The 25954-nt window shown below is 42.2% G+C and overlaps 1 protein-coding gene across 1 annotated transcript in view; it reads left to right on the forward strand.

The window, feature by feature from the left end:
- Nucleotides 1–25318, forward strand: part of Cntnap2 (contactin associated protein 2) — a 1438942-nt gene extending 1413624 nt beyond the window's left edge. The window contains exons 17-19 of the mRNA XM_090332259.1: nucleotides 2648–2866; nucleotides 24347–24583; nucleotides 25275–25318. Of these exons, the coding sequence (XP_090188385.1) occupies nucleotides 2648–2866; nucleotides 24347–24583; nucleotides 25275–25318 (500 nt within the window). The remainder of the gene's footprint in view (nucleotides 1–2647; nucleotides 2867–24346; nucleotides 24584–25274) is intronic.
- The last annotated feature ends 636 nt before the right edge of the window (nucleotides 25319–25954 follow it).

Raw genomic sequence — 25954 nt, forward strand, 5'->3', positions numbered from 1 at the left:
GCAATCAGCCACAAACTGAACTTTAGAAGCTTTCAGAATGCATTGGCTGTCTGCCTAGGAGATGGGATTTCTCAAAGGCATCCTTTAGCAGTGTCAGAAAAGCTGACATTGAGTGACTGAGAGGAAGGAGCCTTTCTCTTCCCTTTCATACCAGGAACACTCTCTCTCTCTCTCTCTCTCCCTCTCTCTCTCTCTCTCTCTCTCTCTCTCTCTCTCTCTCTCTCTCTCTCTCTCTCTCTCTCTCTCTCTCTCTCCCTCTCTCTCTCTAGAAGAAATGGAAGGGAACTAAGGCCCTTGGCCTGGGTCCTCTTCCTCCCAGCCCCTGTCTGAGCTCCAGCACAGCCTAGCACCATTCCTTCCTTCCCTGGTGCTAAGTGCTGCTGTGAAGAGGACACAGTGAAGGGGGAGGGGACTATTGTGACCAGGAGGATGGCCAAGGGCTGAGAATTCCCCACGCCGTTCCAGATTAAAGATGTGGACAAGAATTCAACATAGCGAAAGGACAGTAGCAGAGGAAATTAGACCAGTGACATGTATCCCTTTGAGTCAAACCTCAACATTAAACTCAATTTACCCCTAAATTCTATTTCCCTCATGGCAAGGGATGCCTTTAAAATCAAATGATCTTTCCTACTTAGCCCAAGAGCCACCCCTCCCCCTGCCCCATTCTCATGTTCTGACAGCCTTCATTTCCACAGGCCTCTGCGGAGATTCAGCATTACAAGAAAGAACAGATTCATTGTTGAGCCAAGGTCCTTTCTTCCCAACTCTCCCTACCTCCCGCTCCCTCTTCCCCCTCCCCTCCCACAATGTGGACTGCATAAGAGGTGCAGAGAAAGCTTTCCCTCTGCAGGCCAGGTGATCATCTCCAGGCATTCTAACAATGTGTCCATGGAGGCTCTGGCAGGCAGGTCCAGTCCTGTGGCGCTGACCCCTGGAAACAGAGGCACCAAACACCAATGAGACACTGGAGTGTGAAAGGATGCAACTGCAGATGTTGGAATTGAAGTTCTCTTTCTAATGGCATGAAGGATGAACATTCTTTAGTCCAATGAGGTTCTGTGTGTCTAATATCCATGTAGCTCAATAACATTTACTGCAGCTTTCAGAGACACAAATGCAGGAAACAGTAGAAGTCCTGAGAGAAACTTGGCCCCCTGTGGTTTTTAAATTAGAAATTTGCAACTCTATCTCAAAATAGTGCCAGCCCAAAGAAACTGGGTATTCCATTAGCCTTGGACCCAAAAAAATGACAGATATTTTATTAAACTGCTTAGAGATTAGGCAGAAAGCTTACTGATGGCTGTGGGGCTGGATATCTTTATAACTGAAGTCTGGAAATTCACTAGCATACCCCATCTTCAGTGTTGAAGCGAATTCACCAAGTCTTGAGGAACTCAGTTGCTATGTGCTGTTTCGGCAAGATGCTGTCTTTCCTGGCAGTTTCAAGAAAAATATACATGTAAAAAGTGTTTCTAGAGCACCAAGCAACCACTGGAAACCTCACATAAAACTTAAAATGTGAATTAAGGTGCTGCTTGCGTCTCAAGTTGACAATGCAACCACCGAAACTATCCACTGATTTGGGACAGGTGATTTATTGCAGAGGTTGCCTCAGAGATCTCCAAACACAAGGATGGTTTCTGGTCTAGGATAGCATCTCAGATGGGGACTAACTGAGAGTGACAACATAACACAAAGGCACAATGCTACCGGAACACTGTGCAACTTTTGAGACAGCCACAAGTTTCTCCTCCTACCTCCCTCCAAAAAGAAGATACTGGTCACTTTCCATTTCTTAACAGCTCTGGAAAGGAACAGGAAAGATTGGTGAAATACAGCTTGTAAACTTTCCCCAGTGGTAGTTCTCAACCCTAGCTATGTAATCACCTTTCTCTGGGAGATTTAGAGGCAGTGAGCACCCACGTGGGTTCAATTCAGTCAGCATCTGCAGATGCAACTGTTCTGCATGCTGCTCAGACGACAGCACATCACTGGCTTTTTTTTTTTTGCCAGTCCTGGGCTTGAGCTCAGGGCCTGAGCACTGTCCTTGGACTTTCTCAAGGCTAGAGCTCTACCACTTGAGCCTCAGCACCACTTCAGGCTTTTTTCTATGTATGTGGTACCGAGGAATCGAACCCGGGTCTTCATGCATGCTAGGCAAGCACTTTAACCACTAGGCCAAACTCCCGGCATCACTGGCTTAATGCTACTGGAGAGTCAGGTATGGGCTGGGGTCAAATGACCTCAAGCCCTGAGACCTGACAGATGGAGGGCTTTACATCCTGTCTCTAGAACTCACTAATTATAATAGTTAGCAAAGTACCCTACAGTCAAGTTCACTTCTCTATTTTCTTATCTGGAAAAAGGCAATGGTGCTAAAGTCATTGATGGCTTCTAAAGATCAAATGGAAGAAAATAAATGCCTATCTGACACCCAGCCCATGTATGATTTCCTTCATTAGTAATGGAAAGCAATGGAGGAATGTTTCTCTGCACTCCAATGTTTTCCTGCCATGGAGTCTTGTAACAGGTTCTGGGTTAGATTCTCTTCTCCCCCTGCAGCGAGCCTCTAGAATTCCCTGACATTTGGTGTCTAAGAGGAGTGTGCTCATGTATGTGTTCTTCTTGCTTTCTGTTCTTCCAGCTGCCACAGAAGTGGCCTTTTCGTTTGATGTGGGAAATGGGCCAGTGGAGATTGTAGTGAGGTCGCCCTCCCCGCTCAATGACGACCAGTGGCACCGTGTCACGGCAGAGAGGAATGTCAAGCAGGCCAGCCTGCAGGTGGACCGGCTGCCCCAGCAGACCCGAAAGGCCCCCACCGAGGGCCACACCCGCCTGGAACTCTACAGCCAGCTATTTGTTGGTGAGTTGTGGGAGGTTTTGTTATCACTAAGAACCCAAGAACCTTCAAAAGCAAAAGGCCAGACGTGGAGCTGTGGCTCAAGTGGTAGAATGCCAACCTTAAACAAGCAAAACAAAACGAAACAAAAACCTAAGGAACAGCGCTCAGGCCCTGCCCCTGAGATCAAACCTTAGTACCAATACACACACACACACACACACACACACACACACACACACACACACACTACATTTTAGAAAGCAGTCTATGGAGATAGAATGAAATGAGGAAAATAGGAAAGTCTCATGGTTCTCAGCTACAAAATCAGAGTATTGGCTGGCACATATCTCTAAGTACTCTGATAGCTTCAACTTACTTTAATTTATTGTAAAGGAGATGAACAAGGGTGTTAGAGTTACATAAGTAACATAGCGATTACATTTCTTTTTAAACTGTCACCCTTCCCTCATTTGCCCCTGCTTACCTCCCCCATTCTCCTTCCCCCCCACATTGTAAAGTTCATTTCTAGTGGGTATCATTGTTGTATTAGTTCATCCTTGGTTCAGCTCTTTCTCTTGTTTTACAACTTTCACATTTATTTTTCTTAGTAATATTTTAGTTCCTCAATATATGTCTGGCACTAATGGAAAAAACATGGTATCTTCAAGCAGCCCAAGTCATCTCTCTAACTTCCCACTGAGTTTAATCAAAGGCCACGCAATTTAAAGGCTAAAGTTTCTGCTATATATTTCCAGTGTGCTGGGTTCAAATTGCCCTGCTGTTTCTGTGATTCCCTTTCCCTTCCATGGATAAGTTTATATACAAGATTTGTCTTGTGTATCTTCGACTTTAGGTTTGTGGATTTTAAAGCTGTATGGATTTGTTTGATCATTTGGGATACTTAAAACTGTGAAGAAAGGAAGGGAGAGAGGGAGGAAAGGAAGAGAAGAAAGGGACAAAGATTGGTGAATGGGCTTCCAAGTTCAAGTTTGTTTCCAATGACCAAGCTGGAGGGAAGAAAGAAAGGAAAGAGGAAGGAACGATCCATAGAAGTCATTCCTTTCTCTGTCCATCCCCAAAGACAGAGGACTTAGACTTTGCCTGGCATAGTTCTCTTCAGTACCCCGAAGAGGTCATTTAAACATTGTACAAAATTAGCCTATGAATGAATCGGATTGGACCTCACAATCTAAAACAACTCCAAAACAATACCTTCTGCTCTGGTGGGTGGTTTGTTCTAGTAATATTCATATTTTAGGAGAATAGAAATTTTCCTCCATTGCATCAAAAGAAAGTAGGTCTGAAGGCCTCTGTAGATATATACCACCTGCAAGTCCCTCTCTGGGTTTCTGAGTGCTCATTGATCAGTTCAGCCAACTGTGTCGGTCTCCTGCCAAGCAAAACTGGTTGTGACCGAGTTCCTTTTCAATTCATTACCCCGGCCACCCTTGTGGTAAAGCCTCACCAAGGGTCAATTAATGCTAACAAGAGCCAGTCCCCATGGTCTCTTTCATGGCGGTGCTGGAATACCTGACAAACATTAGAAAAGAAAGATAGAATTAGGTAATCACTCCTCTCTCGAGAGGTGGGCAGAGTACAGGAGCAGGTGCTACTCAGTGAGCCTTGAAAGGGGGCAGGACTTGTATCAGCCACAAGACCCAGGGGGAGTGGAAAGCATGACAGTGTTTGAAATAAAATATTCCCAATCTCAGTGGATAACCAGCCCTTTGCAAATCCTTCCTTCAGGTGATAGGCCACAAAATGGCATATCATTTTATATTATTAGCTAAACGTCGGGTCCACTGCTTTAAGCTGAGCATGGTGAATCAACATCAGTTCATCCATGTGTCTTGCCCGTGTTGATCACGTGACCTATCTCCTCCCTAATTTCTACCGGTGAAAAACATGCTGGACTTACTGGGTTTCCAGCACAACATACTGGCTCAACTTCTCGTCTTCCTGGCCTTGTGCCTAACACAGAGTCCAACTTTAGCTTTACACTTTTCTGCCATCACCCACTTACAATAGTCACCAGGAAGAACTTGAAAGACCCAGTAGATTATGAAATTAAAAGGGGTAGCTGGGTATGGTGGCTCACGCCTGTAATCCTAGCTACTCAGGAGGCTGAGATTTGAGGATTGGGGTTAAAAGCCAGCCTGGGCACAAAAGTCCATGAGACTCTTATCTCCAATTAACCACCAGAAAACCGGAAGTGGTGCTGTAGTTCAAGTGGTATAATACTAGCCTTGAGCTGAAAAGCTCAGGGACAGTGCCCAGGTCTGGAGTTCAAGCCCCATGACTGACAAAAAAAAAGAAAAGAAATTAAAAGGGATAAATAGAATTTATTATAACCCTAGAAGGAATGTTTATTCATTTAAAGAAAATGACCTGAAGACTGGCACCATTGCTTAGGCATTTTAAAGACTAATTTCTAAAAGACTGTGGTTCAAAACCAGTCTTGGCAGAAAATTTGGTGGGTTCTGTCTCCATAGTAACCACCAAAAAGTTAAGCTGGAGTTGTGGCTCAAGTGGTAAAGGACCAGCCTAGAAAACACAAGCCCTGAGTCCAAAGTCCCAGAACTGCCAAAAATATGCCAGGTGTGGTGGCTCATGCCTGTAATCCTAGCTACTCAGGAGGCTGAGATCTGAGGATCAAGGTTCAAAGCCAGCCTTGACACAAAAGGACCTGAGACTCTTATCTCCAACTAACTTCCAGAAAATGGGAAGTGGGGTTTGGCCCAAGGGTAGGGTGGTAGCCTTGAGCTGAAGAGCTCAGGGACAGCACCCAGGCCAAGTTGAAGCCCTATAATCCACAAAAATAAACAAATAAATAAATAAATAAACAAATAAATAAAATGACCTGAGTAACTTATTGAAAGAGAACACAGAACTGGAGTCAGAATTCTACAGTACAGGGCAATAGAAAGATGTAGAAAAGGTACATCTCAGAAAGAAGAATGAAGAGGAATGGCAAGAGGGAATAGAGAGAAATTAAGGGATGGAAACATCATAAGAGAAGAGGATTTGATGACTAGGCTGTAGAAAATAATACCGAAGACCACAATTTTTTTTTCAAGTCCTAGGACTTGAACTCAGGGCCTGAGCACTGTCCTTGAGCTTTCTCAAGGCTAGAGCTCTACCACTTGAGCCACAGCACCACTTCTGGCTTTTTTTTCTATGAATGTGGTGCCAACTAATTGAACCTGGGTCTTCAAGCATGCTAGGAAGCACTCTACCACTTAGGCCAAACTCCCAGCACCGAAGTCTACAAATTTAACAAAAAGAAAAGGTGTTTTTGGAATTTAGCAATTGAGCGATCAGTTGATAACCTTGAAGAGAGTTTTTAGACATGGGCTGACGTGATGGGTAAATCTTGAGTTTCTAAATCCTTGTTATCTGAGAAGTGGGTCAGGACACACATCTCCCAAACAAAAACTAGGTAAGCTACCTGTCTGTCAGACATTGTTCTGCAAAAGAAATCTACCCCAGAATAAGCGGCATGGGAGCTTCATTTTTAGAACAACAACAACAAAAGGTCAACAGCTCTGAACTCCTAAAACCATCATCTCAGCTTCAATAAGGATGCAGCAAGCATGCAGGCACCTGGGGAATTTGTCTCCATTCAATTCTAACAACAGCATTGTTTTTAACCAAATGCTATCACCTCAATGAGTCTGTTTTCCCATCTGCCTAGTAAAAGAGTTAGATTAGTTACAGCTACCCAAATTTCTTTGAGCTTCAGACATTGTGATAATGAGCTTGAGACGTGATTGACTGAGATAGACCAGGGTTGCCAAGTGGAAACTTCCTGTAAGGTTTTTGCTTACCAACACAAGCTTTGAACCCTATCCTCATCATTTGCCAACTTGGAGACCTCTGGCACATCTCTTAATGCTTCTGGGTTAAATTGCTATATAGTACCTGTATCTTGGGATTAAACAAGGTATTCCATTTGAAGCACTTGCAGAGTATTTGGCACACAGTCAATACTCATTTACAAATGAGTAAATAAACCTCATTTTCAGTGAGAATTTTCTTCAGATCCTATGCTTTTTACCCCCTTCTTCCTCTATGTAACACTTCCCTTCTTCTAGAGAAACACCCTCCAGTGGCATCTCTCTTCCTCAATGACTTGAAGCTGGGTACTAGTGGCTGTAATTTTAGCTACTCCAGAGGCTGAGATCTGAGGATCACAGTTCAAATCCATCCCAGGCAAAAAAAAGTCCATGAGACTCTTCTGATTAATCACCAAAAAGCCAGAAGTGGAACTGTGGCTCAAGTGGTAGAGCAGTGGCCTTCAGAAAAAAAAAAATCCTCAGGGACAGTACCCAAGCCCTGAGCATAAGCCCCAGGACTGAGACCAAAAGAAAGAAGAAAAGAAAAAATGACTTGAAATGTGATCACTACATCTCACTAGTCCTCATGTAAGCAAGGTTCACATGCAGAAATACCGCCATTGTTCTCTTACCCATCACAGCGGCCCCTGAGGGACACTGGCCCAAGGGTTTCTCTCAGTCAGCCAAGAAATCACATAGGAGTCCATCAGAAAGTCCACCATGCCCGCACACCATCAGTAGCTGAGTCATGTGCCAGAGCTGCGTAGAAGCTCCACAAGGGATCTGGAGGGAAGGAAGAGTATTCATACACCTGAAGGCTACACAATCTGAAGGGAATTCATTGTTCTGCACATACACACAGTGGCTTCCAGGGAAGGCCAACCTCTACCACGCCCATCTCCTTTTCCAAACTAACTAGAAAAATATTGTTTTCATTCTACATCTGAAAATGTAATTAGAAGTTGTCATCCAGAAAGAGGTAGCCCAAGTCATTTGGCTGTGATGACAATCAGGTATGATTCTAGTGTAATAGCAAAGTACCACGTCCATTTGGAAGTGAAAACTGACACAAGAAGAGGGGGAACGGCCCTTGCTGCTGTTCTGAAAAGCACAGGAAATTTTTCCCCCATTGTTGATCCAAAACATACATGAGCATATGACAAGCTCCCAGGAGGGACTGGTGGACACATATGCACCACCAGGGGTTCTGGCCCCTCCGCTAGCCCCAGTACTCAGACTGTAGTCCTCCATAACAGCTGTGGGCCAGATTTTTCTTGGGAGGTAGAGAACAGCAAACATGTTTGTGCTCATTATCAAAGCATAAGTGATGCCAGGCTGGCCGGAGCCAAGCCCTCTGGCAGAGTAGCATGCCAGAGCCTCTGTCAAGTCCTGGCAACAAGGGGCTTGGTGGAAGGCTGTGAGGAAGATGGTTTCAGCTGAGAAGCCTGGCTGCTGGCCCAGGACATGGCTAGGAACTGGTGAGCAGACGCCATAGAAGGGAGCTAGGCAAACAAAAAAAAGTCAGGCCCTTTAGGGAGGATGCTAGGACAGGGGTCAGTTTATAGTCAGCTAGACAACACAAGGAGGAGCAAGTGACACACTTGTGACATGTCATAAAAGGAAGAAGCCAGAGTTCCAAGATGTCTGATTGCTTCAGAAAGCTCTGGAAAGACATCTGGCTTGACAGATAACGTTGGGTCATCTTGGCTAAGAACAACTTCTCAGGCACAGCTCCCTTGGCTCGGCCAGCTTCTCTAATCTTCTGAAGGATAAGGGGCTATGCTATGGGTGCCAGATGTAGCCCAAAGGAGTGAAGATGTATCGTTTCAATATCCTTCTCCCATCTCCCAGTTGGAGACTCACTGAGAACCGCCATCTTAAGGAAAGATAATCCCTCCTCCTCTGACAAACTTGTCTATTTGACCTTTCTCCCTTGCGTGGCAGCCTGAATCTGTGGAAAAATGGAGGTTTATTAAATGGACTACCAAGCAAATGAAGATTAGAGCCTGGGACTGTTCCCTGAGCTAAGCTTGGCCAGCAGTCTCATGAAAGATCCCAGTTTCTTGCAACTCAATAACATGGCTTGTTTGGTCAGCTGTTCTCCAGACCCTCTGAATTCCAAGTCATGGATGGCTAAGTTCAGTGCCATCTGAAATGCCACGTGACTTGGGACTCAGAGAGAAAGCCAACATGGCAAAGAAGGGAAGTGGAATTCTGGCCACAGAGGCCACTCCAATCTATAGATAAACAAAATGCATATTTCTCATACCTAAAATGTAATACGATGTAAATGATCAGAAATAAAACAGTAAATGTGCACTTGTTCCCATTTACAACAAGCCTAGCACAGAAACAGCAAGAGGACAGTGCAGTAGGCCTAGAGTGATACTGCCAGCCAAGTACATTGCATGCTTTTCCTTATCTAATCCACACCAGAAACCTGAGAAAGTAGATACTACTCCTAGCTCCTGCTCAAGTGTCATTGGTTAAGAAATGAAGCTAATGATAAGTTATATCAGACACAAGATACTCGCACACAGTGAGACCAAAGAAAGATACTCTTAGGGCAGGAACTCGAAGGCACCTCTGTACCTCTGTTCATATAAAATATTATTTACAGAAATGAAAAAGAAAAGAAGCTAATGCTAGAGACAAGAAGTGATTCTGATTCCAGACACTCAGCATTTACCCATTCGTTAGGGCAAAGCTAAGGCTGCCCCGGACAGAGATGGACAGATAGGAGGACTTCGAACAATGCCGCCATTGCAAACAGAACAGACCAGAGCTCAGTCCAAGGTCATGCACACTGCAACCACCAACTGGAGAGTTGTTTGTGTAGTTGATTGACTTAGGTTTTGAGTGTGTTAAAATACACCTGGGGAAGTTCCTGGAGAGTTAGGAGATCTCACAGACTGTGTTTGCTAATTGGATTTGCACCGTCTTCATTTGCTACTAATCTTCCTGAGTCTAGGTAATTTTACAATTTAGAGCAAGGCATCCTGGGAAAGTCAGAGCCAGCTCTCCCATGGAGACTGGGAGACAGGACGCTACCTGTTTTAATGTCTACATTTCAGAACGTGGGTCAAAAGGCTCGAAATAGATTTACATCTCCACAGACAGAATGAAGCAGTATTTACTGTGCAACTTTTCTAAAGGAAATCGTCTTAAAACAGAGGTCAGGAAGAAGTCTGCATAAAGTTCTGTCAATGTGAAAGTTCAGTCAAGATGTTTTAGCTCTCTTGTTCAATCTACTTAAAGGATTGTCATCTGAGCGCATACTATGGGCCAGGTGATATTTTGAATGTCAGGATTGCTGTGTGAGTGTCTGACAATATATCAAAGAACCCATCCTCACTGACATTTACATACCATTTGCACACTCCACACTCTCAGCAATGACCACTACAACAGAAAAATGTAGTAGATAGGGCATAGAGTTCAGGCACAAGTTACCCTGGCAGGTTTACTGTGGAGTTCAAGGGCTCCATGGGTCTTTGGAAAGGAGAGTGCCATTGTCAGACTCAGAGATGGATTAGTAAAAGAGTTTCATGCAAAAGTACTTTTCTCTTCATCAGAAATGAGATTTCCCACTTGAGAGCGTTTATGATACAGAAACATTACAGATACGGTGTACTCCTCCTTCTTTCCTTCCCTCCTCTCTTTTTTTTCTTTCTAGCTATTACAACAACCTTTACAAAGATTGTCAAAGAGAACATGGATGTCAGGTCTGAATCACATTCTTCTGGTCTCCTAACCCTTGTCTTTCAGCAGCAGTCCATGTGTGTTTCTTGAAACTCTTGCCTCCTTTGGGTTATAGAGCACAATGCTCTCTACTTTTCCCCCCAACTCGCTGGCTAGATGCATGTCCAGTGGCTTTCAATTGCAATTTATAGGCCAGTGACCCCTTAGCCTCCACTTTTCTCAGGACCTCCAGACCCACTTATTTAACTGCCTACTGAACATATGACTTTGGATATCTAGTGGCAATCTCAGAATACACATGGCAGGAAAGAATTCTTGATGTTGACCTCAAGCTTGTTCCCCACCATCCTCCTCTAGAGCTGTCCTTGGGCTTTCTCAAGGCTAGAGCTCTACTTAACTTGAGCCACAGCACCATTTTCTATAAATGTGTGGCACTGAGAAATCGAACCCGGGATCTTCGTGCATGCTAAGCAAACACTTACTACAAGGCCTCTTTATAAATAGTATCATCATCTACCTTTTTTTTCCTGGTCCCCAAATTAGGTTCCTTTGAATTTCTCTGTCCTTTCCTTCTTCTCTTTGCCTCATTACTCACAAGCCAATAGTCATATGACTCTATCTATAGCTCAGACAAATGCAATCACTTCCCTCTATTATCACAAACGCTGCCCTCATCAAAATTACCACCGTCCCTTGTGTAGATGACTGCAACCTGTTCCTTACTGGTCCTCACTACTATAAGATTTTGATTGCATGTACTAAGCTTGTTTCTTCTTCATAGCAGTTGCACTGGCACTTCATCTATGTGAGATACTGCTGCGGTTATCAGCAAGGCTACTTCCTCTTGTCATCCTGCCTTAGACTGTAATGTCCTTAGCCAGACCTTCCCAGACTACCCCAATCTAGTCCATGCAGTCATTCATCATTTTCACCTCTCCTTAGGACTTGTGATAGGCTCATTTCGTTTTGTGAATGCCTGCCAGACAACAAAGTTCATGACAGCTGAGACCCATTTTCACAGGCACTGAGCTCCTGATTTCTAAGGCAGAGGTGATGTGTTTGGAAACTGCTACAGGAATATCTTGAACTTGAGCGTGAGCATCTCTGAATTTCCCACTCTAGTCTTCCTATAGAAACTGGAATGGTCTGACCCAGAGAATCATGATATAAAGGCACCAATTTTGATAGGTGTATGGAAAAAAATCACAGTTTATTAAATTATTTGATTTTTTTCTAATAAGGGCTCCATAAAACTTCATGATAATAAATGTAAACAGCCATACAGGAAAAGATTATAGGGCCGCGTGTCTGGCCTAGTGGTAGAGTGCTTGTCTAGCATGCACGAAGACCCAGGTTCGATTCCTCAGTACTACATACATAGCAAAAAGCTGGAAGTGGTGCTGAGGCTCAAGTGGTAGAGCTCTAGCCTTGAGAAAGTCCAAGGACAGTGCTCAGGCCCTGAGCTCAAGCCCCACAACTGGTTAAAAAAAAAGATTATAGAGCCAGGGGTAGTAGTAATGGCATGAATTTCTTATGTGTGTGTATATGTACATATGTGTACACGTGTGTGTGTGTGTGTGTGTGTGTGTGTGTGTAATTACTGACTCATTGGTTATCTGGGTGCCAAATTTCAATAAATGTTGCTCTTAACCTACGAGTTTCTGTTGATCATCTGAAACTTGACTCCATTGAATTTCTAGCAATAGTTCCACCTAGGGTATTTGTGTGTATATCAAAATATTTTTACTAGTTCAAGGAATCTGTAGTCTTTTCAATGCATTGTTCCTGTACCATTATGTAATTTCCATCTTTATTCTCTGTAATTTTTTTTATCTCACCATTTGGTTTTTGCTCAACCATACAAACATTGTTGTAATAATTATTTGCCTAGTATTTATTGCCTAGGCATTTACATTTTTGCCCAAATATGTCTCTTAGTATCATATTGCTGAATCTTTGAAAAATCCAATTTGAAAATATCACTATTCATTGATTAAAAACTACAGTTGTCTTGGTCAGCCTTGCTTTCTTCACCTTTTTTTTTAAATTTACTATGCTTTGTTTGACTGTTTGCCTACCTCCTACACAATCTATTTTCCGTTAAGAAATCAAACATTGTTTGGGGAAGGAAAATGGGGACAAGAAGCGTGAGAAAGGGTATCAATGTATGAGAAGTAATGCACCTACTATCTGGCAAATGTAACTATAAACCCTCTATACCTTATCCTGACAATAAAAAATAAGAAAAATTTTAAAAAGAAAAGAAATCAAACATTACTCAGTGCTGAGTGAAAAGTTGGACTTTCTACCTTTATTTCTCTGGCAGCCACACCTGAAGTATTAAAAGTCTTGCTTATGCTTTCAGTTTTGATTTGTTTGTTTGCAAGGTAAGGTCTTGCTGTGTGATCCAGGCTGGTATTGAACTCTTGATGTTCCTGTCAAAGACTGCACCACAGCTTTGCCCGGAACAGGTTTATGCTTTATAAACATGTAATTCCACTGGGATGTATCAGTATTTGCCTTGTCCTTCAAATAAAATAGGAGCCAAAGCACTTGTTGCTTTCCACACCATCTGCCATGCTATTATTATCTATAGTTTTAACTGTGGAATAGTATAATACAATTGTTCACAAGTATTTATCAAACAACATTAGTAATTAAGTGTCTCTTTGTACTTAGTTTTTATTTCCCATAGCTTCTTTTGGTTCCAAGTTTTTATTATCTTTAAGAAGTTGTATAGAGCGATTCCATTTAACAAAAGAGTTTATAAATGCAATGCATCTTGAGCAGGGTCTTCCCTTTTCACCTCTTATCCCCCCACCCACCCCTTCCCTTCTTTTCTTAGTTTTGTGGTATAGACAATGAATTCTTGCCTGCATTTGCTTCCTCCCCCCACTTCATTCATCTAGCCCTCACCCCTCAGCCCCACCCCTCTTTTGGATGTGCCCATTTCCTGATGTTGACTTTGTTGGGCTTTGACTTAGTCTTTCTTTTAAAAAATGATACTACTTGAGATCTCCATAGAATTATTGTTGTCAGAACTTCAAAAGGTTGTACAGGAGGAAACAACTTAACATGTGCATCACTCTCTTACCCCTTCTTCCCCTCTCCCCCATCCTGTCTGCTCCCTTCCATACCCCTATCCATCTCACCTTTCCCACTTCCTTTATTACATATGGGCACCCCGTATTCTTGCTACAGTCCCAGATCTTCCTATGTCCTCTTGGATGCATTTCTCTTTTTTGCTTGGTTTTAATCCCTAGCACTGCAAAATTTAACCAGTTCTTTAATTAAAATGTCCCAGATGAGTCTCCCAGAGTCCTTGCTGAATACAAATGTCTTCACGGGTTCCCATATTGAAATCAACACCTTGACATATTAGTTGATGTAATTGTTTACTTCACTTAATACAATTTTTTCTAAGTCTTTCCTTACAAATGGGGCAATTTCTTTCTTTCTGATGGCAGCACAGAATTCCATTGTGTGTAAATACCACATCTTACCAAGACATGAGAAAGGGTATCAATGTATGTGAAGTAATGCACCTTCTATCTGGTGAATATAATGTAACCATTCTATTAATTACAATAAAAATATATGGAAAAATAAATAAATACCACATCTTGTTGAACCAGTCATCAACTGAGGGGCATCTGGGTTGGTTCCATATCTTCACTATGGTAAATAGTGCTGCAATGAACATCGTTGTGCTAGTGGCTTTAGTATGTCTTCATAACAAGGATTTTTTTGATCTACAGCTGCAATGTAATATGAAAATACCATTTATTTCTCTTAACCACAATCTTTTTTTTTTGCCAGTCCTAGGGCTTGAACTCAGGGCCTGAACACTGTCCTTGGGCTCAAGGCTAGAGCTCCACCACTTAAGCCACAGCACCACTTCCAGCTTTTTCCATATATATGTATGTGGTACTGAGGAATCAAACCTGGGTCTTTGCGCATGTTAGGCAAGCACTCCACCACTAGGCCAAATCCCCAGCCCCTTGACCACAGTCTTATTAGTACTGTTAAGACCACTGAAGACTTCCCCACCTTCCTGTTGAAGAAAACTGCAGTCTTTTTCTACATTGGTGCAAGTATCTCCACCCAGGTTCTCAGGACCTGAGTCTATGTGGCTCTCCACGCTGTGTCTCAGGTTAAGTTCCACATCTTACCTCTGAAGGTGTTGTTTTGCTTTTTCTTCTCTATACCATTTAAGACTGTATGAGCTCCTTCAACCTAGACTGCTTATTCTAGAAAATTCTGGGTTATTTCTTTAAGCAGTTCCTTAGCTGGGCTTCCTAACTTTCTCTTTTTCCCCGCTATGGTTGTTGAAATTCAGATGGTGACACTTCTACCTGAAACCTCCATGGTTTGTTCATTCCGGAAGAGTTTCTGACTCACTATTCCACACCACTAAAGATGTTCTTCAGTTCAAACCCTGCTTTGCTATTCAACCCCACCAAGGCCATCTTCATTTCAGTAATTATAATGCTTTTTATTTCAATATCGCCAACCAATTCCTATTCATAGTCACTTGTCATTGGCCCATGTCTTCAGTATCACAAAGGTATCATTATACTGATTTTGCCACTTCTTCTCTGCACCCATGATTAAGATGTCTGCTATGGTACTGTTAATTTCTCTGCTGTTCTCTCTCGGGTTCGCTCTCTGCTGGTGCAGATAAGCCTCAGTATTACTCGCCTTTCATGGTACTCACTGTCTTCCAAGGTCACAGCATGTTTTCCCCTGAGCTCAGATCTGTGCCCTTGAGATTCTTGGATTCCTTCTGTTGTCTCTCCCTTTGCTGTAGATGCAGCTACCCAATAGATATGGGAAAGAAACCAACATGAAACTTCTAATCTTCCTGCTGTCTCAACCTGTGCCATATTTCCACCTTGCTTGTCCCTCATTCATTGATACATATAACTTCAAAGTCTTCATTCCCACCCAGGGTACAGACCGCCATCTGCTTTTAATGGATTCTTATATCAAAGGTTGATCTCCCCTCACTACCTCTATCCTTGCTAATATTGAGTTACTGCATTGAGGTGTCTATCTCAAAGAGAACCAAACACAATAGCCTTGTAGTGTCTTGTTTTTCTGCTTGGCTTCCTGTATATCTAACATTAGCACTGTTGTCCTCCTTGAAATACTGACCTCAAAATAGTCTATTCTCTCAGCTTCTGAGCTAACTCTTTGTTTGCCTTCTCCTTGTTTGCTCTCTTTCTCTGCCATCTTGGCCATGGTGGTCAGAACTTTACTGAGTCCCCTGACTCCAGAGATAAAGAAAACATGGTGCTTAGTGAATAACAACACTGAGGATTCTTGATTCCATATTGAAAGAGACTCAAGACAGGCTTCCTAAACAAATCCTCTAAAAGGAAGGCCACAAAGACACAAAGAGAAGCAGAGGGAATAATACAGGCAATGTTAACAGCCGCAAGAAGGTGCTTATTCTGCTTTAGAGATGAGCAGACATGCCAGCAGGACACACAATACACACAATTATATAGAGATAACTGAAAATTCTTCATTAGATTTCTTAGCTGATGATCTAAAGTTTGAGTTTGCATAGATGTTTACTAAAATAAGTTAATAAAATAAAATTTGAAAGCTAACATTTGAAGCTGGGTAGAGAGTGGTGGTTTAGCACCATTCTTTCTCATCTGCTCACTGAGATGAGGGATTAGAAATGCCCCTGAGACCAAGGCCATTTCATAATAAAATAATAATAATAATAAATAAAATTAAAAAAAGAAAATCCAACAGACAAAAAAAAAAAGAGAAAGAAAGAGAAGATCCACCACTCACCATCCAGGAACCATAGCCCCCAACTTGGCTTCTGAATGGTGGAGTGAAGCTCTTGCATTAAGATACAGGTGATTTCAGGAATGACATCAAAGAAATGTCTCTTTGTTGACCTAGACATGGATTCAGGCATCTACATTCCTGGCTCTGAATTATGAGTACTTCATTTCTTCTTTTTACTTCAGTCACCTTCATGACTTCAGGGAGAATGTTCTAGCAAGTAGTGAGTGACATGGCTCAAATATTAATCAGTCTGTCAGCATTTTCCATATCTAAGCACTGCCACACCTAAAGACATGCCCGATGTCTAAGATGAGTGAGTTTCATCAGATGCCAACTTCCCAGGGAAGCTGCAGCTTCAGCATAGGTGTGGTAAAAGCTGAACAGTGCGGCCTGACACAACTTGGCCACTCTGCATCTGACTACTGGAACATAGAACAAGTTAACTCCTTTGGTCTCAGTGTCTTCATCTGTAAGATGGAGATCATAGTAATACTTATCTCTGCGATACTTAGCTCTGTGGTGTGTGAAACTATGGAATCATGCCTGATATAGCTAGTATCTGGTATTACTTCTTGAGATTGCAACTCGTTTTTCATATTTATTTGACCTCCAAAGTATCTTAGCTCCATCCTCATTGCAGAAGAATTCACATTTAGAGGCCTACAATCATTTTCTGCTCTTGGAAACTTGGGATTCCTTCTGTCTTTGCATTGAAATTTCCTAGTTTAAAAGTTAGCAGTTGCATACATTGACATAAAAATTTATGACTCCATAGACATAATGTTTTATTACATAGATTAATATGTATCTATGACATACAAACCCTCGGTCTAACTTTAATTATGTTCTAAAATCTAAGTACCAGTGATTATACATAGAGATTCCCTTCTTGAATACTTGTTTGTTAAATACATCATTTGAAATATGAAATAAAAATCAATGTTAATAAATTAGTTTTTTAAAAGTTAGCAGTTGTGGGGCCGGGAGTTTGGCCTAATGGGTAGAGTGCTTGCCTAGCATGCACGAAGACCCAGGTTCGATTCCACATACATAGAAAAAAAGCCAGAAATGGTTCTGTGGCTCAAGTGGCAGAGCAATAATCTTAAGAAAGCCCAAGGACAGTGCTTAGGCCCTGAGTTCAAGCTCCAGGACTGGCAAAAAAAAAAGTTAGCAGTTGTGTCCATTGCTTGTCTTTTACTCTGAGGACATAAGAAAACTCATGTGGTAATGAACTTTTAAAACATCCATTCTGTTGAATGAAATTATGAGTGAGCTCTCAATGAACACTATCTAAAAAATGTGATTCTCCAAGATCAATAAAAAAGCTTTCTTCCATATGTGTCTTTGTATACCTAGCTGAGAGAAGCATCACCAATCGGTGCTTGTCAATCACACAGCTCTGTGTGGAAGAATGAGAACTAGTTTCCTTTAACTCCTTCCACCATCAACGAGTATAGCCATTCTGGGGTTCTCAGCTAAACCAGGTAACTAGGTTTTAGGCTTCTAATTGACAAGCAAACCTGAAGACACAATGAATGGTGGCAGGCAACATAGGAAAAAATAGGGATCACAGTATTGGCCACTGTGGAAAGTGCATCTGAGCACGTGGCTGCTTTTGTCCCCTCGTCGCCATTCTGTGTCACACAGACAGCCTTGGCTAGAATGGGTCGCCCAGACACAGTTCCCTCCAGTCTTTTATATCATACCAGTGCCAGGATCCAAACCTCTCTGCCAGCTCACAGCTCCCTCATACCACATAACCTCCCCTCACAGCAGCTATGTGGAGGCAGACCCATGCTTTCCTGAATGTTCCAGGAGAACATTCCAACATTCAATCGGGCAAGCTAGGTCAGCCCTTTCTTTACTCCTTGTCCTTGTCTTCTAATCCCGTCATAAGAAAATACCATAGACGGGGGGAGGGGGGGAGGCTTGAACACTAGAATTTATTTTCTCACGGTTCTGGAGGCTAGAAGCCCAAGATCAAGATGTCAGTAGAATAACTTTCTTCACAGACTCTGCCCAGCTCTCTGGCCCCTGTGTCTTCCCTGTGCCTTCTCCTGGCCTTCCACAGTGTTTGTGGCTCTCCCTCCTCTTCTAAGAGCACTGATTAAATTCAGTGAGGACTCCACCTTTATGACCTTTGTCTTGCTTGAAACCTCTTTGAAGACCCTCTACAGTCTAACTGCTATTGAGATTTGAGGGCTCAAGAGATGAACTCCGGAGTGTAGGTTGCACAGACATTCAGTCCATCACATTCATGACACCGGTCATTGGATCGTCCTACGTTCATCATCTTAGCCAGAATTCCCTTGCTTTAGCTCCGTGCTTCTGTGATTTTGTTTCTGTTCAGCAATAGTAACAGTCCTGTCGCTGACCCTCAATGGAGCTTCAAAACAAAGTCGTGTCTCGTTACTTGCCATTATTGAGCCCCTGCAACATGTATGTTGTTTCTACTGATCTTACATGCAAAGGGACTAAGCTCCAAGGTGGAAAGATCGCACAGACAGGGAACACAAAGCTAGTAAGATGCAGCCAGGCATACACCTGTAATCCTAACTACTCAGGTGGCTTGAGAGCTGAGAATGCGGGTTCAAAGCTAGTCTGGGCAGAAAAGTCCCCAGGAGATTCTGAATCTCCACGTAACCACCAGAAAACCTGAAGTGGCACTGTGGCTCAAGTGGTGGAGAGCTCGCCTTGAGCTGAAGAGCTCAGGGATAGTGCCCAGGCCCAGAGTTCAAGCCCTACAACCAACAAGAACAACAACAACAAAATACTAGTAAGAAGCATCCTACAAGGGACCGGGAGTTTGGCCTAGTGGTTAAAGTGCTTGCCTAGCATGCATGAATACCCGGGTTCGATTCCTCGGTACCACATACATAGAAAAAAGCCGGAAGTGGTGCTGAGGCTCAAGTGGTAGAGCTCTAGCCTTGAGAAAGTCCAAGGACAGTGCTCAGGCCCTGAGCTCAAGCCCAGGACTGGCAAAAAAAAAAAAAAAAAAAAAAAAAAGAAGCATCCTACAATCCCTGCCATCTTGTCTCCTTGCCCTCCCCACCTCCTCCTCATCTGCACGCTAGCATCTCTTCCCTCCTTGACCTGGATCCCTCTCTTCATAGACGTGTTCCTCTATCCTTTGTCTGTGGGGCCTATCCTAGCTGTCCTCCTTAAAGTCACAACCTCCTGTTCCAACTCTAGAGCCCATTAAAGTCTTCTCGACTCTTTCTCTTGCAGTAGTTACCACCTTCTAACCCATGGCAGATTTGGCTTTCTTATTGAATTTACTGTTATTTATTGTTATTCTCCACCGCCCCACATAAGATTATACAGTCTATGAGGACACAGGCTTTTCATGGGAATAACATAAATGAACAAAACATTTTTAAAAGGTCAGATCCAAGGGTATAGGCAAATGAATGGTCACTTTTCAAATTGCCCTGAGATTGAATTTAGCTCTTAAAATTACTGTTAAACTCTATACTTCAGAATAGTGGGGTTTTTTTTAGTAATTCCTCCTAACACCCTTTACAATAATGTGATAGCTGACTAATTCACCCCAATCTCTCATGCATCTGGAGGTAGTATTCATCATTATGGGTAGTTACTGCATTTTTATAGTTAATCTGTAATTGCAATACTTGCATAGCATTTCACCTGAAAAACGATATCCAAATTAAAGCCACATCTCACCTTGGATAATTACCATAGGTCTGACTAGTGAGCATAACGCCCTGGCTTGACAGGGCTCTTTCCAATGACAATGTGTTGATTTTCTAATTAACAAAGGTTAAGTAGCATTTTTGCTTGAAGACCTATCATTTAAACTTCTGACATTTGCCACTGAGAAAAATTTCCACAAGACAATAAGTTGGGCTCAAATAACTTTCGCTGGTTCTGGTGCATTCACATCTCTTGCATAATATGTAAAGACCATCTTCAGAATAAAAAATTTTACTTCATATCAAGTAGATCAGGAAAAATACTTTCCAGCTCACTGATCCATTGAAATAAATCAGGGACATCTAAGGAAAAAAATAGCTTAACTTATTTAGTTTTGTGAGAAATAGCATTTACTTACCTGCTTTATAAATTAAGAAGAGAAGGTTAAAAACTTTATATAGTTTAGTGAATAGAACAAATAGAAATTACACCATAACCATGTGTGTGGTGGGGGGGAGGTGGGAGGAGAAAAAGCCAGGCACCAGAGGCTCCCATCTGTAATTGTACCTACTCAGGAGGCTGAGATCCGAGGATAGAGATTGTAAGCCAGCCCAGGCAGGAAAGTCAGTGAGATTTTTTTTTTCTTGTGGATCATGGGACTTGAACCTAGCCTGAGTTCTGTCCCTGAGCTCTTCAGCTCAAGGCTACTTCCCTACTCTTGAGCCAAGCCCCACTTCCAGTTTTCTAGAGGTTAATTGGAGAGAAGAGTCTCAGGTCCTTTTGTGCTCGGGCTGGCTTTGAATCTTAATCCTCAGATCTCAGCTTCCTGAGTAGCTAGGATTATAGGCATGAGCCACCACACCCACCACACTCTTATCTAAATTAACCACTAGAATACCCGTGGTAAAGCAGTATCCTAGAGCCAAAGAAGCTCATGGACATTGCCCAAGCCCTGAATTAAGGCCCAGACCAGCAAGACAGAGAGAGAGGGAGAGAGACGGAGACAGAGACAGAGATCACAAGAAAGAAAGAAATTTAAGAGAAACTGAGAGTCATTTTCTGAAATATAGAGAGGGAAATAGAAAAGGAGACTTCACAAATCATGGGTAAGACCAGTTGAACTAGAAGAACTGAGATGTTACCTAATCCTACCCACTTTGTTCTGGACGGGAAGCCTGATGCTGAGAGACATTCGGCCATGTGATGAAAAACCACTCAACTAGAGCACACAGCTATGCTTGTTGGGAGGGATACACAAGCACAAAGTCAGGAAGACAGCAATGTATACCCTCGAAAGGAGCCAAGACAGAGACAGGAAGCAAGAAAACCGGGCCACTAACTAACATCCCTATAGAATGAGCACTCTCAGGAGACACATATACATATAGTATGCTAGTCACTAGACTATACTAAGTTTATGTCTTAATGATAGAATCAAGATACGATCTAATCTAGATTTATTTGCTCTGCTAATTGACTCTCCTAAAATTTCTGTTGCATGTCAAATTAACATTCATTTAAAGAATCTTTTCAAAATCTCACCAAACTCCAGTCATTGCTGAAGATCCGTTAAGTATAAACCATTTCTCTATTAAGACAAAGGGGGAATGGAGTTGAGAATTCAGTGTATATCCTAGAAAACTAAGAAAAAGTAAGGGAAGCGGTAGAATGGGAGGGGGGATTCGAAAGTTCGGAACAATGCTGTTGATCAAGAAGCATTATATTCATTAGCTGCTTTGTTGAATGGCAACTCCTTTGTACAACTTCTTACAGATTATTTTTTAAGACCTAGAGAAGCCACGTGTGTGTGACTCACACCTCTAATATTAGCTACTCAGGAGGCTGAGAACTGAGGACTGAGGTTTAAAGCCAGCTTAGGCATGAAAGCAGATGAGGCTCTTATCTCTAATTAACAACCAGGAAACCGAAAGTAGAGCTGTGGCTTAAAGTGGTAGAGTTCGAGCCTTGCGTAAAAGAGCTTGGGGACAGAGCCCAGGCCCCAAGTTCATGCCCTATGACCAATAATGACAACAAAACAAACAGAAAAAAGACCTAGAACAGTAAAATCTCAAAAATATTAGAAGAAAATATAGTTGAACACTTAACATTAATTTAGATTAGAGGAGATCTTTATAAGCCTCATATCAAAGGCAGTTAAGTTGTCCAAATGAGATAGGATATGGATATAAACAATCAAGACATCGGATGAAAAGGAAAACACCATTTGTACGTTAAATGGTACAAACATGGTAGATATAACTATAAAACTTATTAATACGAAATTCACCCTCTCTTATCCCCCTTCCAACCCAGAGCATACATCAACAATGAACAATTAAAATAGAAACCAGGCTCTGGAAGCTCAGTCCTGTAATCCTAATTACACCATGAGATCTGATGACTGAGTCTTGAGCCAACCTGAAACTCTGATCTCCAACTGAGCACCTCAAAGCCAGAAGTGGAGTTGTGGTTCAAGTGATGCAGCATCAGCCTTGAGAGAAAAAGCTAAGAGACGGCACCCTAGATGTGACTTCAATCCCCAGTACCAATGCACACACACACACACACACACACACACACACACAGAAAAGATAGAAAAATGAACTGACTCTCAGGATATACATTCAAATGAAATTAAAACAGCCAACTCCTTGTCCTTTCATTCAATTGAACTGACATGAATTCAAGGGAATATGAGAATATGGCCCAATGTCAGAACTGGGGTTAACTTTAATAAAAACCTGGACAAGAAGGCCATGCTTTTATATATATATAGAGAGATAGATATATAGATATATATATGGATCATATTAGTACACTATCATACAAAACAAAAATTGGAAAAAAATGCTTTCAAGTCCACTGGTAATGGAGGAGCAAAATAAACAATGGTGCCTTCACAAAAGGGATGTTGTACAGATATTAAACAAGATGTTCTGGTTGTACTTGTATTACTTGGAAAATGTACACTAAGCGCAAAAAACCAATGTGAGAATGTGTGTATTATGACTCCATTTTTTTGTCTGTGTGTGTGTGTGTGTGTGTGTGTGTGTGTCCATAGATCAACATAGAAAAGATTGTTCCCTAAAAATGAAGGCATTTTATATCTGAATAAATCACAGTTCTCTTTACACTTATTGGTAAGTTAATGAATGGCTTCCACAATAAATAAGTATCATATTGATAATCAGGCAAAAAATAAGGGCATGTAAACCTTTTACCTATTTTGATAACATATCTTTGTCTAAGTTGATTAGTAGAGAAAATTCAAATACCAATGCATCTATGTAGAAAGTTTTTCAGAAAACTCATACTATAAGTACAAAAACCATAATGGTTAAAATGATAGAAACCAGATTGAAATTCTAACATATAAAGAGTGATGACAGGCTTGAAATTCTTCCAAAAACAGGCAGAGGCCATAATTCTCTTCAGCACAGAGGTGTGAAGCTGGGCAGACAAGCAGATGGCAAAATGGGAACTTCTTCAAAGTAGTTGTTTTTAATCACTTCTCTTGCCATCTACTATCTCATAGCTTTGATCCAGAAAGGCATTGGACTGTCTTCAATTAATCCACTACTCCATATTTTATTTTAAAATGATAAAATGAAATGCTCCGTGGAGTATTACTATTTAAATCAATGTAGTTCCCAGTAAGAGCAGTACAAGGCTTGGGTTTAAGAGCGACAGAAGGATTTGCTTGCCATTGTGTCCACGGCTGAAAACTTACAGGCACAGCAGATGTTGGTACCTCCTGGGCCTGAGGCCTTTGATCCATCTGTCTCTCTGCTGAGTCCACTGGGCTGTGCTCAGGATAACAGACTAAATGTTCAGAATTGTTCCCCAGCCTCCTGATCTTTCTCAAATTCTAACAACCCTATCAACTGCTCCAGATCTTTATCACAGAAATATGTATGTCTATGCAGTCCTCAGGCCCAAAGGTCTTTCTTTGTCAACACTAGTCAATCAAGACAATACACTCAGAAATCTGATACCGTTTTGTCACATAAGGACTGAGCCTGTGTGTGTGTGTGTGTGTGTGTGTGTGTGTGTGTGTGTGCGCGCGCGCGCGCGCGCGCGCGCGCGCACGCGCATGCGTGCCAGTCCTAGAGCTTGTACTCAAGGCCTAAGCACCTCTGCTCTCATGTTTTTGTTTTGTAATAGACAATATATAGAAGTGAAGGTAGTTGTGCGACTAAAGAGCTGAGAAACAAAAGCTTTTTGTAAAGATCTTTTTCTAGAGGGAACCTGCATAAACCATCTTTGAATAGCTCCGAATATTTTATTTCTATAGCAACTATATGGCATCTCAGAAGGCAATCTCTTTTAATTAGACATTAATGCCTAAGGGGAAAGCTTCCACACTGTCTCTTTTGGTAGGACCTACTTGAAAGTGCCAAGACTACATACAGTAGCATCTGCCCCATCCCCTACCACAGATGCTTAAGACCTAAGTGAAAAGAGCCATTGGTCAGGTTGTACCTTCTGTTGTTCCCAGGTGGGGCTGGAGGACAGCAGGGCTTCCTGGGCTGTATCCGCTCCTTGAGGATGAATGGAGTGACACTTGACCTGGAAGAAAGAGCAAAGGTCACATCCGGGTTCAAATCGGGATGTTCTGGCCACTGCACCAGCTATGGAGCCAATTGTGAGAATGGTGGCAAGTGCATTGAGAAGTACCACGGCTACTCCTGCGACTGCTCTCACACTCCGTATGATGGGACTTTCTGCAACAAAGGTAAGGCTGAAACCACTCCAGATCTCTTTTATAAACATCCAGGTCATCCCCAGTTATTTTTCCAATAGTGTTTCCAGCTGGAACCAAGTGTGTTTTATGGCGAGGCTGAGATGTGCAGAATTCCTCCCCAACCTGACGAAGTAGGTTTCCCAAATCATCTCCCAACCCTTCCTGTTTGAAGATGAAAGGAACTTTGAGTGCCATAGAAAATTTCCCACATTCTGGCATCGACGTGGCAAAGCCAAGAGCGTTGTCATATCCTCATAGTGAGTGACAAAATATGCAGGTGGTACTTCTCCTAAGCACCACCAGAAATGCCTGTAAATCACTCTTCTCTTTCTAATTGAATGCATAGCATTTGAATAAGTTTCCTGTAAGTGGTTGATGCATCTCTCACTGAGAAGTTTATGTAAGTACCACCTCACCCCTACATACTCTCATGAATGCATGGAGAGTTGTTAACACTGGCATTATTCACACAAGATGCCATACACAGAAGAAGGAATTGTTCCCCAGCAAATGCTGTACATCCAGGCTACTGTCTGGTGGGGCTAGAATATGAGCATACAAATTAGATCTGACAGGGTTTGAAGAATGAGCATGAGACACCAGCAAAGATGGAAAAGAACAGTATTGCAGAATAATGCCATTGCACATTAACAGTGCTATTACACTGCATCTTTCTGTTCAGAACAACATGGTTCTGTGGTTTTCCAGTGGCATACAATGGAATGAGCTTCCAGAACCCATTAATTTTGCACTCGTAGAAATGACAGTCTTGCAATTACCATTCATTGTGCTTGATGCTAATTTAATGCAGTCATTTTGTTGCCAAAGGAACATCTGAATGCAATCAAGTAAGCACTAATGCCTAAGACATTCCACTACATATGTATCCATTTAAAGGAAATCATCCTCCTTTTATGTGTCCAGAGTTAGGTTAAATACACCAGAACACACAAAGCCTCTGAGGGTTAATGGATAATATGCAGGAAGAGACAGAGATCATTCCGTTAGCCAGTATTGGAGATCAAGTTAGATGAAACCTCTGCGTCTCCTTTGTCATTATCTCACAGGGTTTTCCTCATATCTGATGAGTAGGAAAAACTTGCATGTGGTTCAATTGGTGGCTTTCATGGAGACAAAATGAGAATTTTAAAAACCGCAAAATACCTTTGAAATCCCTTTGTTAAGCATCCTTCTGAATCAAGACAAGTATCTCTTCCTTTGACAACTGTGCAGGTTGGGCAGCCCTGAGGCCCCCTGGGAGCTTTATCTGCCTGGAACTCACGTGCTCGTGAGGATGGTGGGACTCCCTGCTCCACTTCCTTCCCAGCAGCTCCTCTATCTGCACTGCTGTGGCCTGGGTCC

The sequence above is a fragment of the Megascapheus bottae genome, chromosome 5, assembly GCF_031878675.1.
Source record: "Megascapheus bottae isolate mThoBot1 chromosome 5, mThoBot2.hap1, whole genome shotgun sequence".
Classification (NCBI taxonomy): Eukaryota; Metazoa; Chordata; class Mammalia; order Rodentia; family Geomyidae; genus Megascapheus; species Megascapheus bottae.